The sequence below is a fragment of the Sorex fumeus genome, unplaced genomic scaffold, assembly GCF_029834395.1.
Source record: "Sorex fumeus unplaced genomic scaffold, SorFum_2.1 ptg000039l, whole genome shotgun sequence".
NCBI lineage: Eukaryota > Metazoa > Chordata > Mammalia > Eulipotyphla > Soricidae > Sorex > Sorex fumeus.
The window spans coordinates 21,365,798-21,383,922 of record NW_026606096.1 but is presented as its reverse complement, the minus strand read 5'-3'; the positions used below and the strand labels follow the sequence as shown (position 1 = coordinate 21,383,922).

The following is an 18,125-nucleotide window of genomic DNA, read 5'->3' as shown; positions in this document are numbered from 1 at the left end:
ATTTCTTTTAGAAAGAATATTAAACCGTTATGAAAATTTAAACATTTTTAGAATTATTTCAAAACATTAGATTTAATAAAGAAAAATGCAAAAAAATTAAATGTTTGGTTTGGTTTGGGGGCCACACCCAGCAATGTTCAGGGCTTACTCCTGGCACTGTGCTCAGGGGTTACTCTTGGCAGTGCTCGAGGGATCAGAAGCAGTGCAGGGGATCACACTGGGATTTGTTTCAATGTCAGGCAAACACTTTGAACTCCTTTCCTGTCTCTTTGGCTCCCGAAATGAAATTCTGCAAAAATCAGTGAGTATTTTATAACAGATAGTGTATGTATGTATACATGCAATTTTCACTTTTGGAATTGGTGGCTATCTTGGCCCATTGCTTAGGAGTGGTTTCTTTGCGTTCTCAGGAGGCCATGCAGTGCCAGGGACTGAACCCTGCTGTCCCACATGCCGAGCACTCAAGCCCTTTGCGATACCTCCCTGGCCTGCAGATAGTATTTTAGATGCCATTGTGTGCCTTTTGTGCAGCATTTCATAGATACTCAGCAGTGCCTCGGCTATAGGTTGATGTCTTGGGATCTGACCTCCAGAATTAGTATTTCTATTTTCAAGAGTGGCATTACAGATCTATTTGCATTTGCATTAATTTTAGCCCATTTATGAACATTTTAGTTAATGGGTTCAGAAATAATATTGTTGACCATTGTTGAATACTTGTGGAATGTATTAGCTGACTTGTGTTTTCTCATATGTATATATTATTTTCTTTTTTTTTTCCCCCCAATTAAACCTTGCTGTAATCTAAACTCTTAAGTGATGCTGTCACCATTGTTAGGAGCTAGGCATATTCTAAGGAAGTGAAATATTTATGTGTTTGACACTACTGTGCACTGCACACCTCCTTCCCTGCTCCAGAACAGTACAGGACTGCCTCCCCACCCAGTATGGGGATGGGTTTTTATTGGCAAAGAAAAAGGAATGGCTCTGTGATCACTTACGTGTGTTTTATTTATTTATTTATTTATTTTTTGGCGGGGGCAGAGGGCCAGAGTTGAATCACACCATCTGGGGCTAAGGGCTTACTTAACAATTTTCCATAAGTACTTTTCAGTTTTTAGAGGTGAAAAGGCAATGCCATAGAACTTCATGTTTCTGTAACAGAAAATATTGTAAGTGTTGGTGGGACTTGAGAATATTGAAAACACATATGAAGTGATTTAGAGAGAGTCAAGAAACTTTTTATCTAGTTTGTCTAGCTAGTCATATGTAATTTTTAATAATTTAGATTATTAGCATGAAGAATATCACCCTTTACCCTTAAGTCAACTTCTAATTTATCAACTAATGATGTTAAAAAGAAGATCTCTAGCCTGTTGTCTCATTAGGTTATTTTGTTCGTTTGTTTTTTGTTTTTTTTTTTTTTTTTGGTCACACCCAGCGAGGCATAGGGGTTACTCCTGGCTCATGCACTCAGGAATTACTTCTGGCAATGCTTGGGGGAACATATGGGATGCTGGGAATCTAACCCAGGCTGGTCCTGTGCAAAGCAAATGCCCTACCCTCTGTTTTATCGCTCCAGCACCCAGTTTTTTTTTAAGGGTATTTTATCTACTTTCAGCAAAGATCTCCCATCCCGACCGATTCCTCAAGCCATCATTTTCTTAGTGATCCCTTCTCTATTCCAGCTGCCTTCTCCCCTCCGCTCATGAGGCAGGCTTCCAGCAATGGAGCAATCTTCTTGTCCTGTGCATCTACTATCCTTAGGTGTCAGGTTCATGTTATGTTGTTTTATACTCCACAAACGAGTGCAGTTCTTCTATGTTTGACCCTCTCTTTCTGACTCATCTCACTCAGCATGATACTCTCAAGTGTCTATCCATTTATAAGCAAATTTCATGACTTCATCTCTTCTGACAGGTGCATAGTATTCCATTGTGTAGATGTACCAAAGTTTCTTTAATTAATCATCTGTTCTAGGGCACTTTGGTTGTTTCCAGATTTTGGCTATTGTGAACAGTGCTGCATGAAAGCTTGTAACTATCGCACGGTGATTCAATAAAATAAAAAAATTAATAAAGTAGGGATATTTGGGGCTGGAACAGTAGCACAGCGGCTAGGGCATTTGTCTTGCACACGGCCAATCTGGGTTCGATTCCTCTGTCCCTCTCGAAGAGCCCTGCCAGCTACCGAGGGTATCCCGCCCATACGGCAGAACCTGGCAAGCTCCCCATGGCATATTCGATATGCCAAACACAGTAACAACAAGTATCACAATGGAGACGTTACTGATGCATGCTTGAGCAAATTGGTGAACAACTGGAGGACAGTGCTACGGGGATATTTTAATATTATTTCTTCTCAGAAAAAAGTGATCACTGTCATCAGGACATCTGTCCCAGGAGAGACTGACACTGATTTATGTACGCTGTCTTTTTCTGTCTTCAGTATCACATTACTCCTGTATCAATTTGCTCTTCATGTATGTTAGAAAGCCACCATATTAGATGAGATCATTTTTAAGAACCAGAAGAGATGAGATATATCTCCCTATCAAATCCCCTGATTCAGTAACTTTTTCTCTATAAACATTGACATGCAGTTTCTGCTTTAAGATCTTAAATTATACTTAGTATTGAGATTCCTGATAGTTTTTCTATAATGTGTCAAAACTACACCCCACTGCCTAGTACAAAGTGTTTAGTACTAGAGTTTCTAAAGTGACACAAGTATGCACATTCCACTTTTACATAACTACTTGAGATATTTAAAGTGTTTTTTTTTAATCTTTCTTGGATTAAACATATACAACTTCTTGTAGTTTTCCTATAAACACCTTATCAGAGTTTTTTTTTTTTTGCCCTTTTTTTTTTATGAGGGAGGAGGGATGGAGCTACTTGCCAAATTTGGTTGTGCTTAAGACTTACTCCTGGCTCTGTGCTCAAGGATCACTCCTAGTAATGTTCAAATGACATTATATGGTGGATCAGTGCCCTGTATTATCTCTCCAGCCTCCCCCCCCTTTTTTTTTTTGCTTTTTGAGTACTATAGTTATGATTACCTCTCCTAGTTGCTATGTTTATAAGTGACAGCTGTAACTTACTTATACTACCCTACAGTGTATTTACAACCAAACTTCCTGTCTTCCTTGTTCTGGACTTACGTGTCTAATAATATGGTCCAAGATTATATTAGGATTTACTGGCATTGTTCATTGGCTCATATAAAAGTTTGGTCATATCAGTTTTATAGATAACCCTTGAATTGTTCTTCAAAACAGATCTCCCCTTACTTGTTAATGAAAATTTACTAGTTTTTGCCCACTATTTTTTCCCTATTAAGTTAAATGGAATCACGGCGAATTTATTCTTCGAATAGTTACCAGGTGCAAAGTGCTACTAGTGTAAAAAATTTTAAAAATTTGTATGGTTTCTGCTTTCACATAGCCCATTTTCCACTTTGTGATCAATATTCTTTATGTTAGATGAAAACAGAGGAACAACGAACAATTCCTTATGCTTGTGAAAATATAGTAATACTATACGTCAAACTAGCAATAAGGGCAATAATTTCTATTTACATCTGGAGTGTTGCTTTTATAAAATACCATGGAGGGGAGCCTAGTAGGAGATTCTTGCACCTGCAAGAACCAATGAAATGATTTACTGGTGTTCGAGACTTCACCTCTAAAAACTTGAATATTTCAACATGAAATTTTCTCTTTTGCTGGCGAAAGAGAAAGCTGAGCCACACCTAGAGGTGCCCAGGGATTACTCATGGCTCTGTGCTCAACGACCACTCCTGGTCTTGTTCAGGGGATCAGATGTCGTGCCAGGGACCCAGTCCAGGTCAGCAGCTGCAAGCAAGTGGCTTACTGCTGTTACCTCTCTTCCCCCAGATGAAACTTATTTTTTAAGGTTCTAGGAAGTAAAATAACCTTTGTTAAACGTGATATTAAACTATTCATTCTTCAAAAACACTCATTCCAATTCTTAACATAAAGTCTCACAACATTTTACTTTTGAGCATGTTTTCATTTCATGTTATCTTTTACATGATTACTTGGATGTTCCCTATGAATTTTGTTATGTGACTACACTAATTTTTGAATTATGACTAAGGTCCAGTGAAAATTTTGTTGTCTTTTTTTTTTTTTTTTTTTTTTTTTTTTGCTTTTTGAGTCACACTGGGCAATGCACAGGGGTTACTCCTGGCTCTGCACTCATGAATTACTCCTGGCAGTGCTCAGGGGACCATATGGGATGTTGGGAATATAACCTGGATTGCCGCATGCAAGACAAATGCCCTATCCGCTGTGCTATTGCTCCAGCCTCTGTTGTCATTAATAATTTAATGGAAAATACTCTACAGATTTTCTCATAACATATCTTTGGAGTATATCTGAGAGATCTTTTTAGATTCTGTTAAATTAACTTGCTAATTCAAGCAACAGTACTTCTGAAGCCTTTAGATAGAACTCAAGTACTTACTTGACTTTGTGCTTTAGGCGTGGTGCTCATAATTGCAGGGGGTGGGGGGCTCGTTGGTTTTTTTTATTTTAAAGTAATGAACTTGATATACTGTTGTGTTTGGTGACAGTAGCACTGTAGCACTGTCCTCCCATTGTTCATTGATTTGCTCGAGCGGGCACCAGTAACGTCTCCATTGTGAGACTTGTTACTGTGTTTGGCATATCGAACACATCATGGGTAGCTTGCCAGGCTCTGCTTGTGCGGTGGGATACTCTCGGTAGCTTGCCGGGCTCTCCAAGAGGGACGGAGGTTAGAGTAGAAAAACTAAAATTCTACCCAGATTTTCTGGAGAAGTGCTTTGGGAGAGTACATATGGAGGATCTGTTGGGAGTCCAGTCAAGGATGGAGTAGAATATAGAAACTGTGGGATTGACCTTATCATAGAAGGAATTTGTTAAATACTTTTTCTTTTGAAAAGAAGTCCTAGAGTTAATGATTGGGAATACTAGATTTAAGAATGTATAAGTAAAACTTCTGAAAGCTATCTTTATATATAGAAGAAAGCATTTTCAAATGTCATTTCTTTGGCGAATGGTATGACATAAGGCATCAAAGCTGTAAGATCTCCTGATTTTAGTTATCAGTAAATTATTCTTGTTACTCCCACAGATGTTCCCCAACCTCTGTATTCCTCTGGGAAAGGGAGAAATGGGAAGAAATCATTACAGAGTGTATAAGTAGGATAAGTGATAATAAAAACCTTGTTCTATTTTGTATTCTTCCAAACTACTAACTCTATAATCTCATGCACTTAATTTTTCTATGAACGATGAATACATAATTTTCTTGTTTCCCTTGGGTTTTGATAAACTTAATTAAATGTGAAAAGCATATTCAGATCTATGGATAAACACTATAGAAGCTCTAAATAAATATTATAAATAAATAAACGTCACTTCCAACTGTAATTAATAATTGCTGAGAAGAACCAACTGTTTTTAATTTTTTTTAGCTGTAATAAAAGGTAAATGCTTTAGGTGGAAAATATAAATGAATATAATCATATTAAATTTAGCATGGAAATACTTTCTGTTAAGTAGCTTGATGAATTAGGTATGTAAACTGTTTTGAATTATTATTACTGATAATTTAGAAGTCATTAGATGTTCTTGGCATAGGGTGGAAAGTATCACTTTGTTTTTCTGTCTGGATTTATTTAATACATACTTTGCTAAATTAAGATAGTAAAGGAATAGACAGGTATATCCCAGATTAAGGCTACATCAAAGTACTTTATTCTTGTTTGTATAAAGTCTATAATTTGGATTTTCCTAAAATCTGTAATAATTGGGTCCTTCCTCCCTCCCTCTCTCCCTTCCTCCCTCTCCTACCTCCCCACATCTGGCAGTGCTTAGGGCTTGCTCATGGCTCGGTTTTCAGGGATCACTTCTGGTTCTTCTTGCCGGGACCATATGTAATGTGGAAGGACTGAATTTGTGTTGGTTGTGTATAAGGCAAGCATCTTAATCCCAGTCATATATTTTTGGCCTTATATTATTTATTAAGCAGTGCATGGCTTATTATAAACCAGCAGAGTTGACTTCGCTAAACAAGATATAGATAGTAAAATTTCAGTGTCGCAAGAATAGGTCTTAAGAAATATAGGTTGTAGGCATGGAGCCAGATTGTGAGTGGAATCACACCATTCTCAGCACAGAAAAGCATCAGTGCCCAAGGATGTGTGATTTTCTAACCTCATCTTACAGGTGCTCTGATTAGGTTAGTTTCTTTCTTGAGAGAAGTGACACATTTTCCCAGAGAGGACAGGATGTGAACTTTCACATACCGGGTTGGATGTCCTCGCCATAGGGGTCATTTGACTTAAACTTCATAGTTTTTGACACATGAACTTGTTAGACAAGGACTAGAACAAATAAAACTTGATTATGTAGTTCTTGTCTTAGTATTTTTTTCTATTGTGCTATTAAAATAACTGTGCTATTTTTGATATTTTTATGTGTACAGTTAAATTCAATAAGTACATTTACTGCTGGGCTGGAGCAATAGCACAGCAGGTAGGGCTTTTGCCTTGCATGCGGCTGACACGGCCGACCCGAGTTCGATTCCTCCACCCCTCTCGGAGAGCCCGGCAGGCTACCGACAGTATCTCGCCCGCACGGCAGAGCCTGGCAAGCTACCCGTGACATATTCAATATGTCAAACACAGTAACAATTGTCACAGTGGAGACGTTACTGGGCCCGCTCGAGCAAATTGATGAACAGCGGGAGGACAGTGACAGTGACAGTGACATTTACTGCTATCCTTTCGTTTATCTCCAGAATTTTGTCATCTTCTTAAACTGGAACTACATATCCATTAAGAAATAACAGTAATTCTCCCTTTCCCCAGCCCTTAGAGATCACCATCCTATTTTGTCTATGAGTTTAAGACATATAGTATGGTATGTAAGTAGAATCATATAATATTTTTCTTTTTGTGGCTGACATATCACTTATCATATGGCCTTCAGGGTTTATGATACAGCATGTAACATAATTTTTTGCTTTTTAATCCTGAATAATATTGTATATGTCACATTTTGTTTACATATTCATTCATCGACAGAAACTTGGATTGTTTCCACCTTTTGACACCGCTTTTTTTTTGTTTGTTTGTTTCTTGAATTTAGAATGGTTTTATACTTAAAAATGGTCATGGTCCTCCCGTTGTTCATCGATTTGCTCCAGTGGGCCCAGTAATGTCTCCATCGTGAGACTTGTTGTTACTGTGTTTGGCATATCGAGTACGTCACGGGTAGCTTGCCAGGCTTTGCCTTGCATGTGAAATACTCTCGGTTGCTTGCCGGGCTCTCCGAGAGGGGCGGAGGAATCGAACTCGGGTCGGCCATGTTGGCTGCGTGCAAGGCAAACGGCCTACCACTGTGCTTAAAAACAAAATTAAAAAAAGGTCAGTGATTTTACACATCCCCTGCTTCAATAGTATGTATTGCCTCCCCACTATCAACTCCATTTGCCAGAGTGATAAATTTTTTCACCAACAAGAAGAACCACGTTGCAAATAATTCACCATTGCGTTCATTCTTATTTTGCTTCCCCACTATCAAATTTATTTGCTAGAGTGATTCCCCACTATCATATTTATTTGCAAGAGTGAGAATTTTTTTCACCAACAAGAACCACAAAGCAATCATTCACCATTACATTCATTCTTGGTGTTGTACAATCTTGATTTGTACAAAGTTATTAATGATATATAGCTATCAATATAAAGTTAGATTGAGTATTTTTACTATCTTAAATATCCTTTGTGCTCTTCTCTCTTCTCCCTGCACCTTTGACAACCACTGAACTTTTTCACCCCCGAACTTTCGATACTTTTGCTGCTTTCTGAATGTCATATAGTTAGAGTCATATAGTTTGTAGTTTTTTTCAAATTGACTTTTTATTTATTTTTTTAGTAATACACATTTAAGGTTTTTTCAGGTCTTTTTGTGACTTGGTTTGGATGTGTGTGTGTGTGTGTGTGTGCGTGTGTGTGTGAAGAATAATTTTTCATTGTCTTGGTGTACCATAGTATGTATAGTCATTCATCTACTAAAGGGCATCTTAGTTGATTCTGAATTTTACCAGATAAAATAAAACTGGTGTAAACATCCTCGTGCAGGGTTTTACTTAAGTATCAAGGAGTACAGCTGCTGGATGGGAAGTTATTTAGTTTTGTAAGAAACTCCACACTTGTATCAGTGTGCATTTCAGGCTTGTATCAGTTTGCATTTCTAGCAAGTGTGTGTGTGAGTCTTCAGTTTGGAGTTTCTAGTATTTTGAGTTTTAACCATTTTTATAGATATGTAGTGGTATCTGATTGTTTTTGATTTGCAGATTCCTGATGCCATGTGATTTGGAACATCTTTTCATATGTCCCTTTATTCTTCATTTGTTGTTGAGTTAACTGTTTAGGTTTTTCACACTTTCCTTAGGCAAGATATTTTCTTTTGTTGAGTTTTAAGACTTCTTTCTGTATGTTGGGTAAGAGTTCTTTACCACATATGCAAGTATTTTCCCAGTTAGCGGCTTGTCTTCTAAATAGCTCGATAGTGGCTTTTTTGTTTTGGTTTGGGGGCACATCCAATGTTTCTCAGGACTTACTCCTAGTTCTGTGCTCAGGGATCACTCCTAGTGGTGCTTGGGTGACCACCTTTGGTGTCAAAGATCAAACTGGGGTCAGCTGTCTGAATGGCAAGTGCCTTAACACCTTTACTATCACTGGCCCCTTTATAATTGTTTTACAGAGCATTATTTTTTATTTTAATGAAATCCTATTTATTATGTCTTTGGCTTTGTATTTTAAAAAAAAGTCAAACCAGATACTAAAGGACATCTGTTTTTCTCCTGTTACAGGTTTGCATTTTACATTTAAATTGATTCATTTTGGGTTGATTTTAATGACAGGTCTAAGGTTGCCCATATGTGATTTTTATATGTGAGTACTTAGAAATATTTATAGAAGAGAATAACCTTGACCTGATGTGTTGCTTTTGCTTCTTTGTCAGAGACCAGTGCCATATACTTACAAAACTTCTTGAGGAAAGTTTAGTTTTTGTTCTTAAATTAATACCTGCCTTAAAATTTTGATAGGAACTAATCTTCAGATCACATATGAGCTTGTCAGTGTTCACTTCCCATCATTGGAGACTTTGTCCATTCAGCAAGGTGTGAGTGCCTCTGACAGCACATGCACCATACCAAATATAGTGGCACCCAAGTGAACATGGTGCCTCGTGGAGCTTTGAGTAGGGGAAGCAGATACTACCTGCTTAAATAATTTCATGATTAAATGGAAAAACTACAGTTGTAATAAGCATCATGGTAACCGCGAACAGTTCAAAAACTGGTTTTTGGTGTGAGTGGGAATCATCAGTCAACAAATGGAAGGTAAAGGAGGAGTTATAGCAGACAATAGTAATAGTAATAATAATAATAATAATAATGATGATGATGATGATGTTGTGCAAAAAGGCCCCTTAGCCCTTTCAAGAAAGAAGAGCCATGAGTGGGAATGTAGTTTAAGTCCTGAAAACATACGAATCTCCCCCATCGTGGTATTACAGTCTCTCAAGAGCAGTGGGAACATTGATGAGCTTTTCACTGAAAAGGGGTTCCAAAGGATGAGATTTCAGGTTTTAGTTTTTAAAAGATCTCAGGAGGCAGTATGTTCAATGGGCTGGGTGTTAAACTAAATCCAGACAGTTCAATAAGGAGGCTTCTGCAACGTTCAAGGCCGTAAATAATGATTGGAGAGAGATGATAGCCGAGATGAAGAAAAATCCATATTTGAGAAAAGGTACAGACTTTAATCAATGCGATACTGTGATGCATTAGACGTGGAGAATAGTCTTGAGACCAGCTTGGAGGTTGCCCTTTTTTTTTTTTTTTTTTGAGAAATGTGTGCTGTGAGGAAATGGTGGAAACCAAAGTACTAAAGACTAGTTGTGAAGTGGTGTAAGAAGTTAGGCTCTGGCAATAGGAGAATAGAGAAAGGGTATAGAGAAGGTTCCTGGTTTCGTTGCTTCTGTTTGTGAGTTTGACAGAGACATGAACCTACTTAAAAACCAGTGAGGGACAGGGAGAGCAGGGCTGAAATACACGTGTAAAAAAGTAAAAGTAACATGAGAAGCGGCTGAAAGGCATATTGGGATGAACAGGGAGAAGATATAAATTAATGAGAGGGAGGAAATGGGCTTTCATCTGAGTGGGAAGGGGCAGAAGATTGTATGAAAAGTGTTGGGGAGCCAGAGAAGTCCCACAATCCCATCATTAGTGCTAGATTGTTCATACAGATTCTCTCTCTGCATTTATAAATAGTTCTGACTGTGAGAAACTGCCTAGGGTTTCAGAGTTAACCTGTCCTTTTCCTTACCAAGTCATATGACCTGCTAACCTAGGGTGAGATTCCGTGTTCAATGTATAATTAACGTATCTTCATTCATTTGAACTCTCTACCTCTTAAGAAAAAAAATAAAAAGGAAAGGTTTGATTCGGCATTTTAAAGCCCAAACCTGAGCTGACTTTTTTATATTGGCAAGGTGCACTGTGTGTATGTATATGGGTGTTTGTGAAAATCACATCTTCTAAATTTATACGAAGCTTGTTAAAATGTGCTTTTTGTGATTTTTTGATAGCTACTTGTTTGCTCTGGCATGGTGGTTTCGGAGGGTAGGGAAGCCGTCCCTTCCATTCTTTTAGCTTCACCTTGGTGAAAAATCATATTTTAGTTGAGAGCTGTTCAAGTAAGTCCTTCCTTGCTCCGTTTTCCTACCCTGTCTTCAGTGATATTATTTGGAGTCAGCAATCAATGGATTCCATCCCTCTGAGACTTGCTTAACCTACAGCTGCTGATATAATACAGGCAAGAGCTTGTTACTTTATTTGGATTGTCCATCGCTGCCTTAATGAGTGAAATGGTTAAGTAGAGGAGGGGGCGAGTCTTAAGGAATGTGTGTACCATTTGAGCTGAAGATTTCAGTGTATATAGGGAGAGGGAGGGTGAGAGAGAAATCCACTTACATCACTAGAACTGCATTGAGTGTGAGCCTTGCAGGTTAAGAGACAGACTACAGTGTCTTGCTTTCTGCAGGGAGCAGCAATGCCGTTTGTTTCCTAAGAGGAATTTTTTATTTAGAAAAGGAAGCTTTCTCTCTACCCAGGAAATGGCTTTCCTTGTGCGTTGCTATGCCAACTGCCTGCAGCCATGGTCCTCCAAAGTAAGCACAATAATGTAATTATATTGGTGTGTTGCATTCAGACTCATGATTCTGGAGATTGTGTGTGTGCATGTGCTGTGTTTCCGTGAGTGACTCGCCAGCAGTCATGCTTGTGTTGAGTGTGTGAGGGACAGGCATCATTAAATTAAATGTCCATCAGTGTCATGCTGCTGAGATTAATTGTGCAAACTTGGTTAGTGGAGTGGGACTGAGATCACTGGTCACCACTCTGTCAGCATCATTAGCAGCTAGGGAGGAGGTCCCGATTCACACGCTCTGCCCTGATTTTTCCTTTCTTTCTCTTGCTTGCTTGCTTGGAGGGGTCTGTATGTGTGATTGCAAGTGAAACAAGAGTATTAACAATGCTTGGCTGAATGCTAGAGACTGGTTCTTATGCCACCCTGCCTGATATAATTCTGTATTTAAGCCTTTTTTCAGGGGAGTCTGTGTGCAGTCAGCCATTTTAGCTTTTTTTTTTTTTCCTTTTTGCCTCTTGTTCCTCAATCTCAGAAATGATCTTGTTCTCTCGGCAGACTGAGAGCTTTGTAAGGTTTCCTCGGTCTTGTCATAGCCTGAGATGGTTAGAGTTTCAGTGTTATAAAAATGGAGACGGACACCGTTGTTCGAATTCCTTTTCTGGTCTACAAGTGTGAGTGGTTTCCGAGCTTACCAGTAGTGACACTTTAAGCTGCAGCTTGGTCTCCTCCTCCCTCTTTTTTTTTTCCTCTTTGAATTTAATGCTGTAGAGGGTGACTTGCCTTCCATGAGAGATTGGTACATGATGTGTAAATTCAGTTCTGCATATGTTTCTTCATTATGAAACCATTAGCAATCCCAGCTAACCATGGAGTTATGGGCCAGCAGGAGAAACATTCAGTAAGTATCGCAAATGCTGCGTGTGCTTTGGTGGCACGTCATAGAGAACTGCTTTAAAAAATGGGAATTATTGCTGTGTGTTCTCCAGGGAAAACAGGATTTTTAGAGGGTATGGTAGTCTGCTTGGAGGTGGGAGGGTGAATTACAACGGGCTCGTTCTTCCCGTTTTGTTGTGATTTAAATTCCTCTTAAGGACCAGTAATTTGTTTAAAGCAAAATCGTGAATGTAGAGAAATATTTTTATGATGAGAGATGATTTTTATAATCAAAATTGAAAGCTTGGCAATTCAGCTTGAACTTAATAGCATCCTTACAGAAATGCTTTAGTTGAATGTAATAGGAGGTCATGAAAAGGGTTTTTGAGAATTGGAGTCTGCGAGAAGGATTTCACGTGTAGTTTGGAGGGAGGGAGGAAGAGTGTTATTGATTTGGTAATAAACCGATCAGTATGACTCATTTGATTTAACATGTATTAATAGGCGATAAAACCAGAATTTTTTTGTATGCCACATGTCTTCCTTCTTTATAATTGATCCCATGAGTCAGCTATGCATTTGTCATGTTGTCTCATACACAGGCAGCTCCTGCTGTGTGTGAGAAGCGCTTTTCTGTCCCCGGCGCTGGGTCTAGGCTCTTGCTGGAGGCATTTGTGTGCGCCCATGCTACTCCCAGACCCCTGGGCTGGAAGTTGTCTGCCTCCAGGTTAATCTGTGTGTTTTACATGTATTATCCCCATAATGGGAATTTGAGCATGAGCCAGTTGATAGAGCAGGCTGAAATATTCTTAGAATGTCAGTTTTGAGACCTTAGCATAGCACCAAGTAGGGTAAAAGACGACCTTCTCTTTATTCTAAGAAGGTTGAGATGTTAAATTTTAAAAAGGGAGATAAATTGTGGAGGTCTTGAAGATGGAGAGATGGTCATGAGTTTGGAATATTGAGATGCTTAGGTTTGGAATATTGAGATGCAAAGTACAATTTGGTTTTCTTCATCACAGTGGGCAAAAGGGGCCTGAGTCCCAGAGAGGTTTGTTTGGGGTTTTTTTTTTTTTTTTTTTTTTTTTTTTTTGGATTAGGTGAAATAACTGCGCAGGCGTTACCTCACTCTCAGCACACCACGGGATGTTCTTCAGGCAGTAGATTTTGGGAGAGGAAGCCCAGGCTGGGCTCTGAGGCTGCCCCTTCATAATGAGATCCTTGTGGTACCTCAAATTAATTAAATCTCTTCGGATCAGCTCCAAAAAAAAAAAAAAGACCTGCCTTATACTTCATTTCACTAGTCGGAGAAGTTGTTACAGAGAAGTTACTAGAGTTTGATTTTATTAGTGGGGCCCTGGAAATTAGTCTCCCCTGCAGTACTGGTGGTTTTAGGTAGAAGTGGTACTTGCGCCATGTGTGAGGAACTTTAGACGCAACGTTGAAACAGCGAGCTCCTTAGCAACCTTTTCCAGATCCATGGAAAATGGAGGAGGTTATTTAAATTAAGAATGTAATTTTCATTAGTAAGTTAAACTATGAAACTGTTGACTGGCGTGGGAGGGAAAAGTATGCCTAGCGGGTTCAAAAACAGGAGCCATTGTGACAGTTAATACCAAGTAGTGCATGAACTATGGCGCTAGTGAGAGATGCTGTTGGTCTTTTAAACATACCTGTTTCCTGGTACTTGCTCTGTACTTTACTAGACTTGAGGAGAGTGGTGTGCTAAATTAACACTAACCATCGCGTGGTTTAGAATGGTGGTTTTGTAGAAGACACAGGCATAGTGTTTCCTGTAAGACTGGTTACCAGTTGAAATACTATGACTTTTTGTCCCAGTACTACCTCTATCTCAGCTGACAGCTTAGGCCACCAGCCTCTTTTGGTGCTGGCCCCTAGTAGTTGTACAATAAATAATGTTGAATTTTGTACCGAATCATTGGATCGGTGAAATATTTCATTTAGATTAAGACTTTAACTGACACATTTTATGGTTTTTTTTATCACACTTTCCATTGTCTATGGTCTGTTGATAACAGGTAATTATATCTTACTGTATACTTGTATGAGTTCTTGAGCATGTAATGGGATTTTTATTCTATGTGAGAGATTGAAGAGGAGAACAGTTATGCCGACTCTCACATGAAAGGTGAAAAGGGAACAGTTGTTAGTAAGAGCTACACTGCTCGAGCAGAAAGGCATGCGAATGGGTCTTTCCTGGGAGAGTGGGCTGCCATGCTGTGCTAACTGGCCCCACATCCACTCCCACACAGGTACAGCTGAGCCGCCAGGTCTGCGGGTCCGTGGGAGCCCCCAAGGCCGTGGGGTTGTTCCTGTTGTTGCTGCTTGGGGAGCCACAGGCCACATTGGGCAATGCTGGACAGGCCACGGTTCACGGAGATCAAACCCAGGCTGGGTTATTGCAAGGCCTGCACCTAACCCTGTAATATCTCCCTGGCCCCCAAAAGGTCTCTTCTTAAACCTATGCAGTTTTGCGAAAATCATGTTGGAACTAATTTTTAGTAAGTAGGTTTACTTCTCTGACTACACAAAGATTAGAAAACCAAAAATGTGGAATTGGGGGCATCTGTCAGGGCATCTGTCAGCTATGGTTGGGCACTTATTCTGCCTTATCAGAATCTTTTAGAATTTAAGGACTTTCCATTCCTCATTCATTTGTCATGCCGGTTCAGTGCTGGCCCCTAGTAGGTGTATAATAAATAACGTTGAATTTTGTACCGAATCATTGGATCGGTGAAACATTTCATTTAGATTAAGCCTTTAACTGACACATTTTATATTTTTTTATCACACTCTCCATTGTCTATGGTCTGTTGATAACAGGTAATTTATATCTTACTCAAACTACACCTAGCGCTTGGCTTTATTTTTACAGTCATCTAGTGTTTTCAGTTTGTCTTCAAAAGAACCATAGTTTTGTACGTTTGGAAAGTTGAAGATTATTCCATTTTAAAAATACATTGTAGAATCACCTTTTCCGAGACAACTGTGCAACCCTGTGTGTGCTGACCGTTAAAAGATGGTCTAGTAAAAAAGTTTTACGAGCTCATAGTTGGGGGAAACATTGGGATATCTACAGGTACCATTACTCTGTCAGCTATTTTTTTTTAACTCACTCCTTTCCTCTTTGCACACCTCAGTATGTTTTTTGACAATTTGGCAGTACAGGAGGGAGGACTTTGAACTGGCAAATTTCAAAGTTAATCACATAAAATAAACCAAAGTGATACTCTAATGTTAACTTTTCTAGCACATTTTATTTGGAACTGCTGATTAGTATAATGAGCTCTGATTAATTGTAGTAGGGGGAACACCTTAATCATGAATAAATAGCAGTGCTTTTTAAAAAATGCTCTGGATAAGAAAATACATTAAACATAGGGAATAAATAGCCATAGTTATCATGTATTGGGCACTTTATTTATGGCAGATACAATTTAATACTTGACTTAATTTTTACACAAGCCTCTGTAGATTGATAGTGTCATTCTTTTAAACATGATGAAACTGAGGTTAGCAAGATTAAACAATTTTTTTCCTTAAGGTCATATTACTAGTAGTAGATAGTAGAACCATTATTGGAACTCAAGTTTGACTGACTTTATAGCCCTCACTTCAGCTGCAATCGTGGTAGCAATCCATGTGGCCAATTTTATTCACCATGTTTGAATTGTATAATTATGAGAAATGTTATCAATAGTGGAATATACAGCTTGAAAAAAGTGCATGCTTCTGTTCATTAGTAATTTTTTTCTCACATATGACATTTCAAGCACAAGCAGTTAATATAAAAGGGCAACAGTATGATGATAAATTATTTTATAATTTACTGTTTTAACAAAAATAGTTTTGTTGTACTTTCTATTGATAGAACAAATCAATAATGTATCTCTCCATTTAGACATATCCTGAGACATGAGTTGGGATGATCTGGAGTGGTTGCCATTTAGCTGGCTTCTTCCCTTCATTCCTCCTCCTACTTTGTCCTGTTTGGTTCCATCACTTATTTTCTCATTTCTCATTGTTTACCTCTTAAAATGTAAACTCGGTGTCTCTACTTCCTCTCTCTGTTCTCTTTGTGAACTTCCAGCAGCCTGATATTGGCCACGATTACTTCATCCACAGCACTTAATCTTTCTCATTTATTTTAGTGAAGTCTGGATACATCATAGAGCCCAGTTGTAATTTAGGATCACCTTTCCGAAATCCATGCTGGATGTGACTTGTTTGTCGCTATAAATAACATTTTCACCATTACATAAATCTCTTATCCCTTAGGGATGCAGTTTAGTTTGCTTATAAGCTTCATTCCAGTTTGGTCACTGAGGCTTTCTGTAGTCGACATTCTCTACCTTAGGAACATATTTTCTCCCAACTAAGTTTTTAAAAATTAGGATAATGAAAAAATAAAATAAAATAAAATTTAGGATAAGACAGTCCAATTATACTTCAGGCTTATCTTTTCCCATTTCTCAGCTTTTCAGTGCTCTTTGCTTAATTTGTACGTGCTCCAGATTCATCTCTGCTTTTCTTGAATAGTGTACAGTGATACTTACTATGTTGTTAAGGTGTAATGTCAACTCTTCTTCGTTATTTTAATTGGTGCTTTTAGGTTGACCTTAACTGTTAGATAAGACACTTTATCTTGAGTGAATTCCCTTTCTTCCTCATACAGTGTGAAGGCTATGGTTGGAATTAAAAACTGAGTATCTCTATGAAGATTACATTAAAGCACTTTAGGATGGAAGAATTAACATACGAAGTTTCAAGGCAGGAACATATAGAAGGATATGAAGAATTAAAAGGTTATGAGGGCAAACAATGAAATCCTTACTATGGATCTTATCATTTTAGGGAAGTAGGTCAACACTAGTGATGGATAGGAAGATGTTAAGCTTTCTGAAAATTAATGAGTACAATTTGTAGATCTAGAAGACAGTATTTCTCTTCTTAACTCAGTCACAACTTCCTGTCTTTAATTTGAACAGATTAAGAAAATTCAATTAAAAAATTGCTTTTCTCTTACCATGATGTTTCACCTTGTCTGTAAATTTTGGGTTAAATGAATATTTCTAATGTAAGTTGATGCATTTTCCATAGTCCACAAAAGTACCCAAATGAGTATAGATGTAGGTTACGCTTCTTTTGGATTAAGACTCTACCTTTTCTTTATCTGATATTTGTTTCATCTATTTTGACAACTGTATTTACTGAAATGAAATAAGCTAATCTCTTGAGGAAGTTTCCCTCGTTGCTGGCTAGGAAAGAGAAGAGCCAGTCACCTAGTTGAGGACAAAGTTATCTGGTGAAGAAACCCTAGAAACAAATAAGAAACAAATAATGAATCTTTTTACTTCTTAGAAGTGAAATATATTTTAAAAATTTGTTGATGTATTGCAAATGCTATTTGCATTTGTGTAAATTTGATCAAAGTTGTATCATTGGAGAAAAATTATTTCTTTCAGAAAAAATAAACATACATCACAGCTTTGCTTTTTAATATTAACAATGATGCATTTTTAAGTAGACTGCAGAAAAGTAAAATCAATATTGGTGATAAAGAATGATAAAGATGTATTCAAAACTCATCACTGAAAGCACACCTTTTCTCCTTGGAATCATTTTTTCAGTAATCAGAGTTTTACTTAACTTTAAACTTATTGTATATTTTTGAAATACTGATAGGATTTTTACCAAAATAAATGTTCTACATATTGATTATAATTGTAAAATTATTCCAGAAATACAACCCACAAATTCTTTTGTCTATTTCCTTCATTTTATGCCTGACCATTTTTTTTCAGTATCTTTTGGAGGTAATATGCTTAAGTTCCTTCCATAGTATGTTTTTTTTGATGTGCTTATGATTTTATCTATTAAAATTCTTAATGCAGTACCTATTAGTGCTTTATGAAGACCTGACACATGCTTGTGATTATTTCCCTTTATGTTATTAAAGTGCAATGTAGCTAGTACTAACTTAGCTGTTACTTAGCTGT

At 37.9% G+C, this 18,125-nt stretch overlaps 1 protein-coding gene across 7 annotated transcripts in view; it reads left to right on the top strand.

Moving 5' to 3' along the window:
* The window catches only part of RAPGEF2 (Rap guanine nucleotide exchange factor 2), a 236,510-nt gene that overhangs the window by 147,403 nt on the left and 70,982 nt on the right, over nucleotides 1-18,125 (top strand). Inside the window, exon 1 of one of the 7 annotated variants that reach the window (XM_056118807.1) lies at nucleotides 11,129-11,254. The exons of 4 other annotated variants lie outside the window; for them this stretch is intronic. In XM_056118807.1, the coding sequence (XP_055974782.1) occupies nucleotides 11,201-11,254 (54 nt within the window). In that variant the 5' untranslated portion in view covers nucleotides 11,129-11,200. Of the gene's footprint in view, nucleotides 1-11,128; nucleotides 11,255-11,994; nucleotides 12,131-18,125 lie in introns of those variants that run through there. 2 more of the 7 variants (XM_056118809.1, XM_056118806.1) reach the window with 2 other exon arrangements.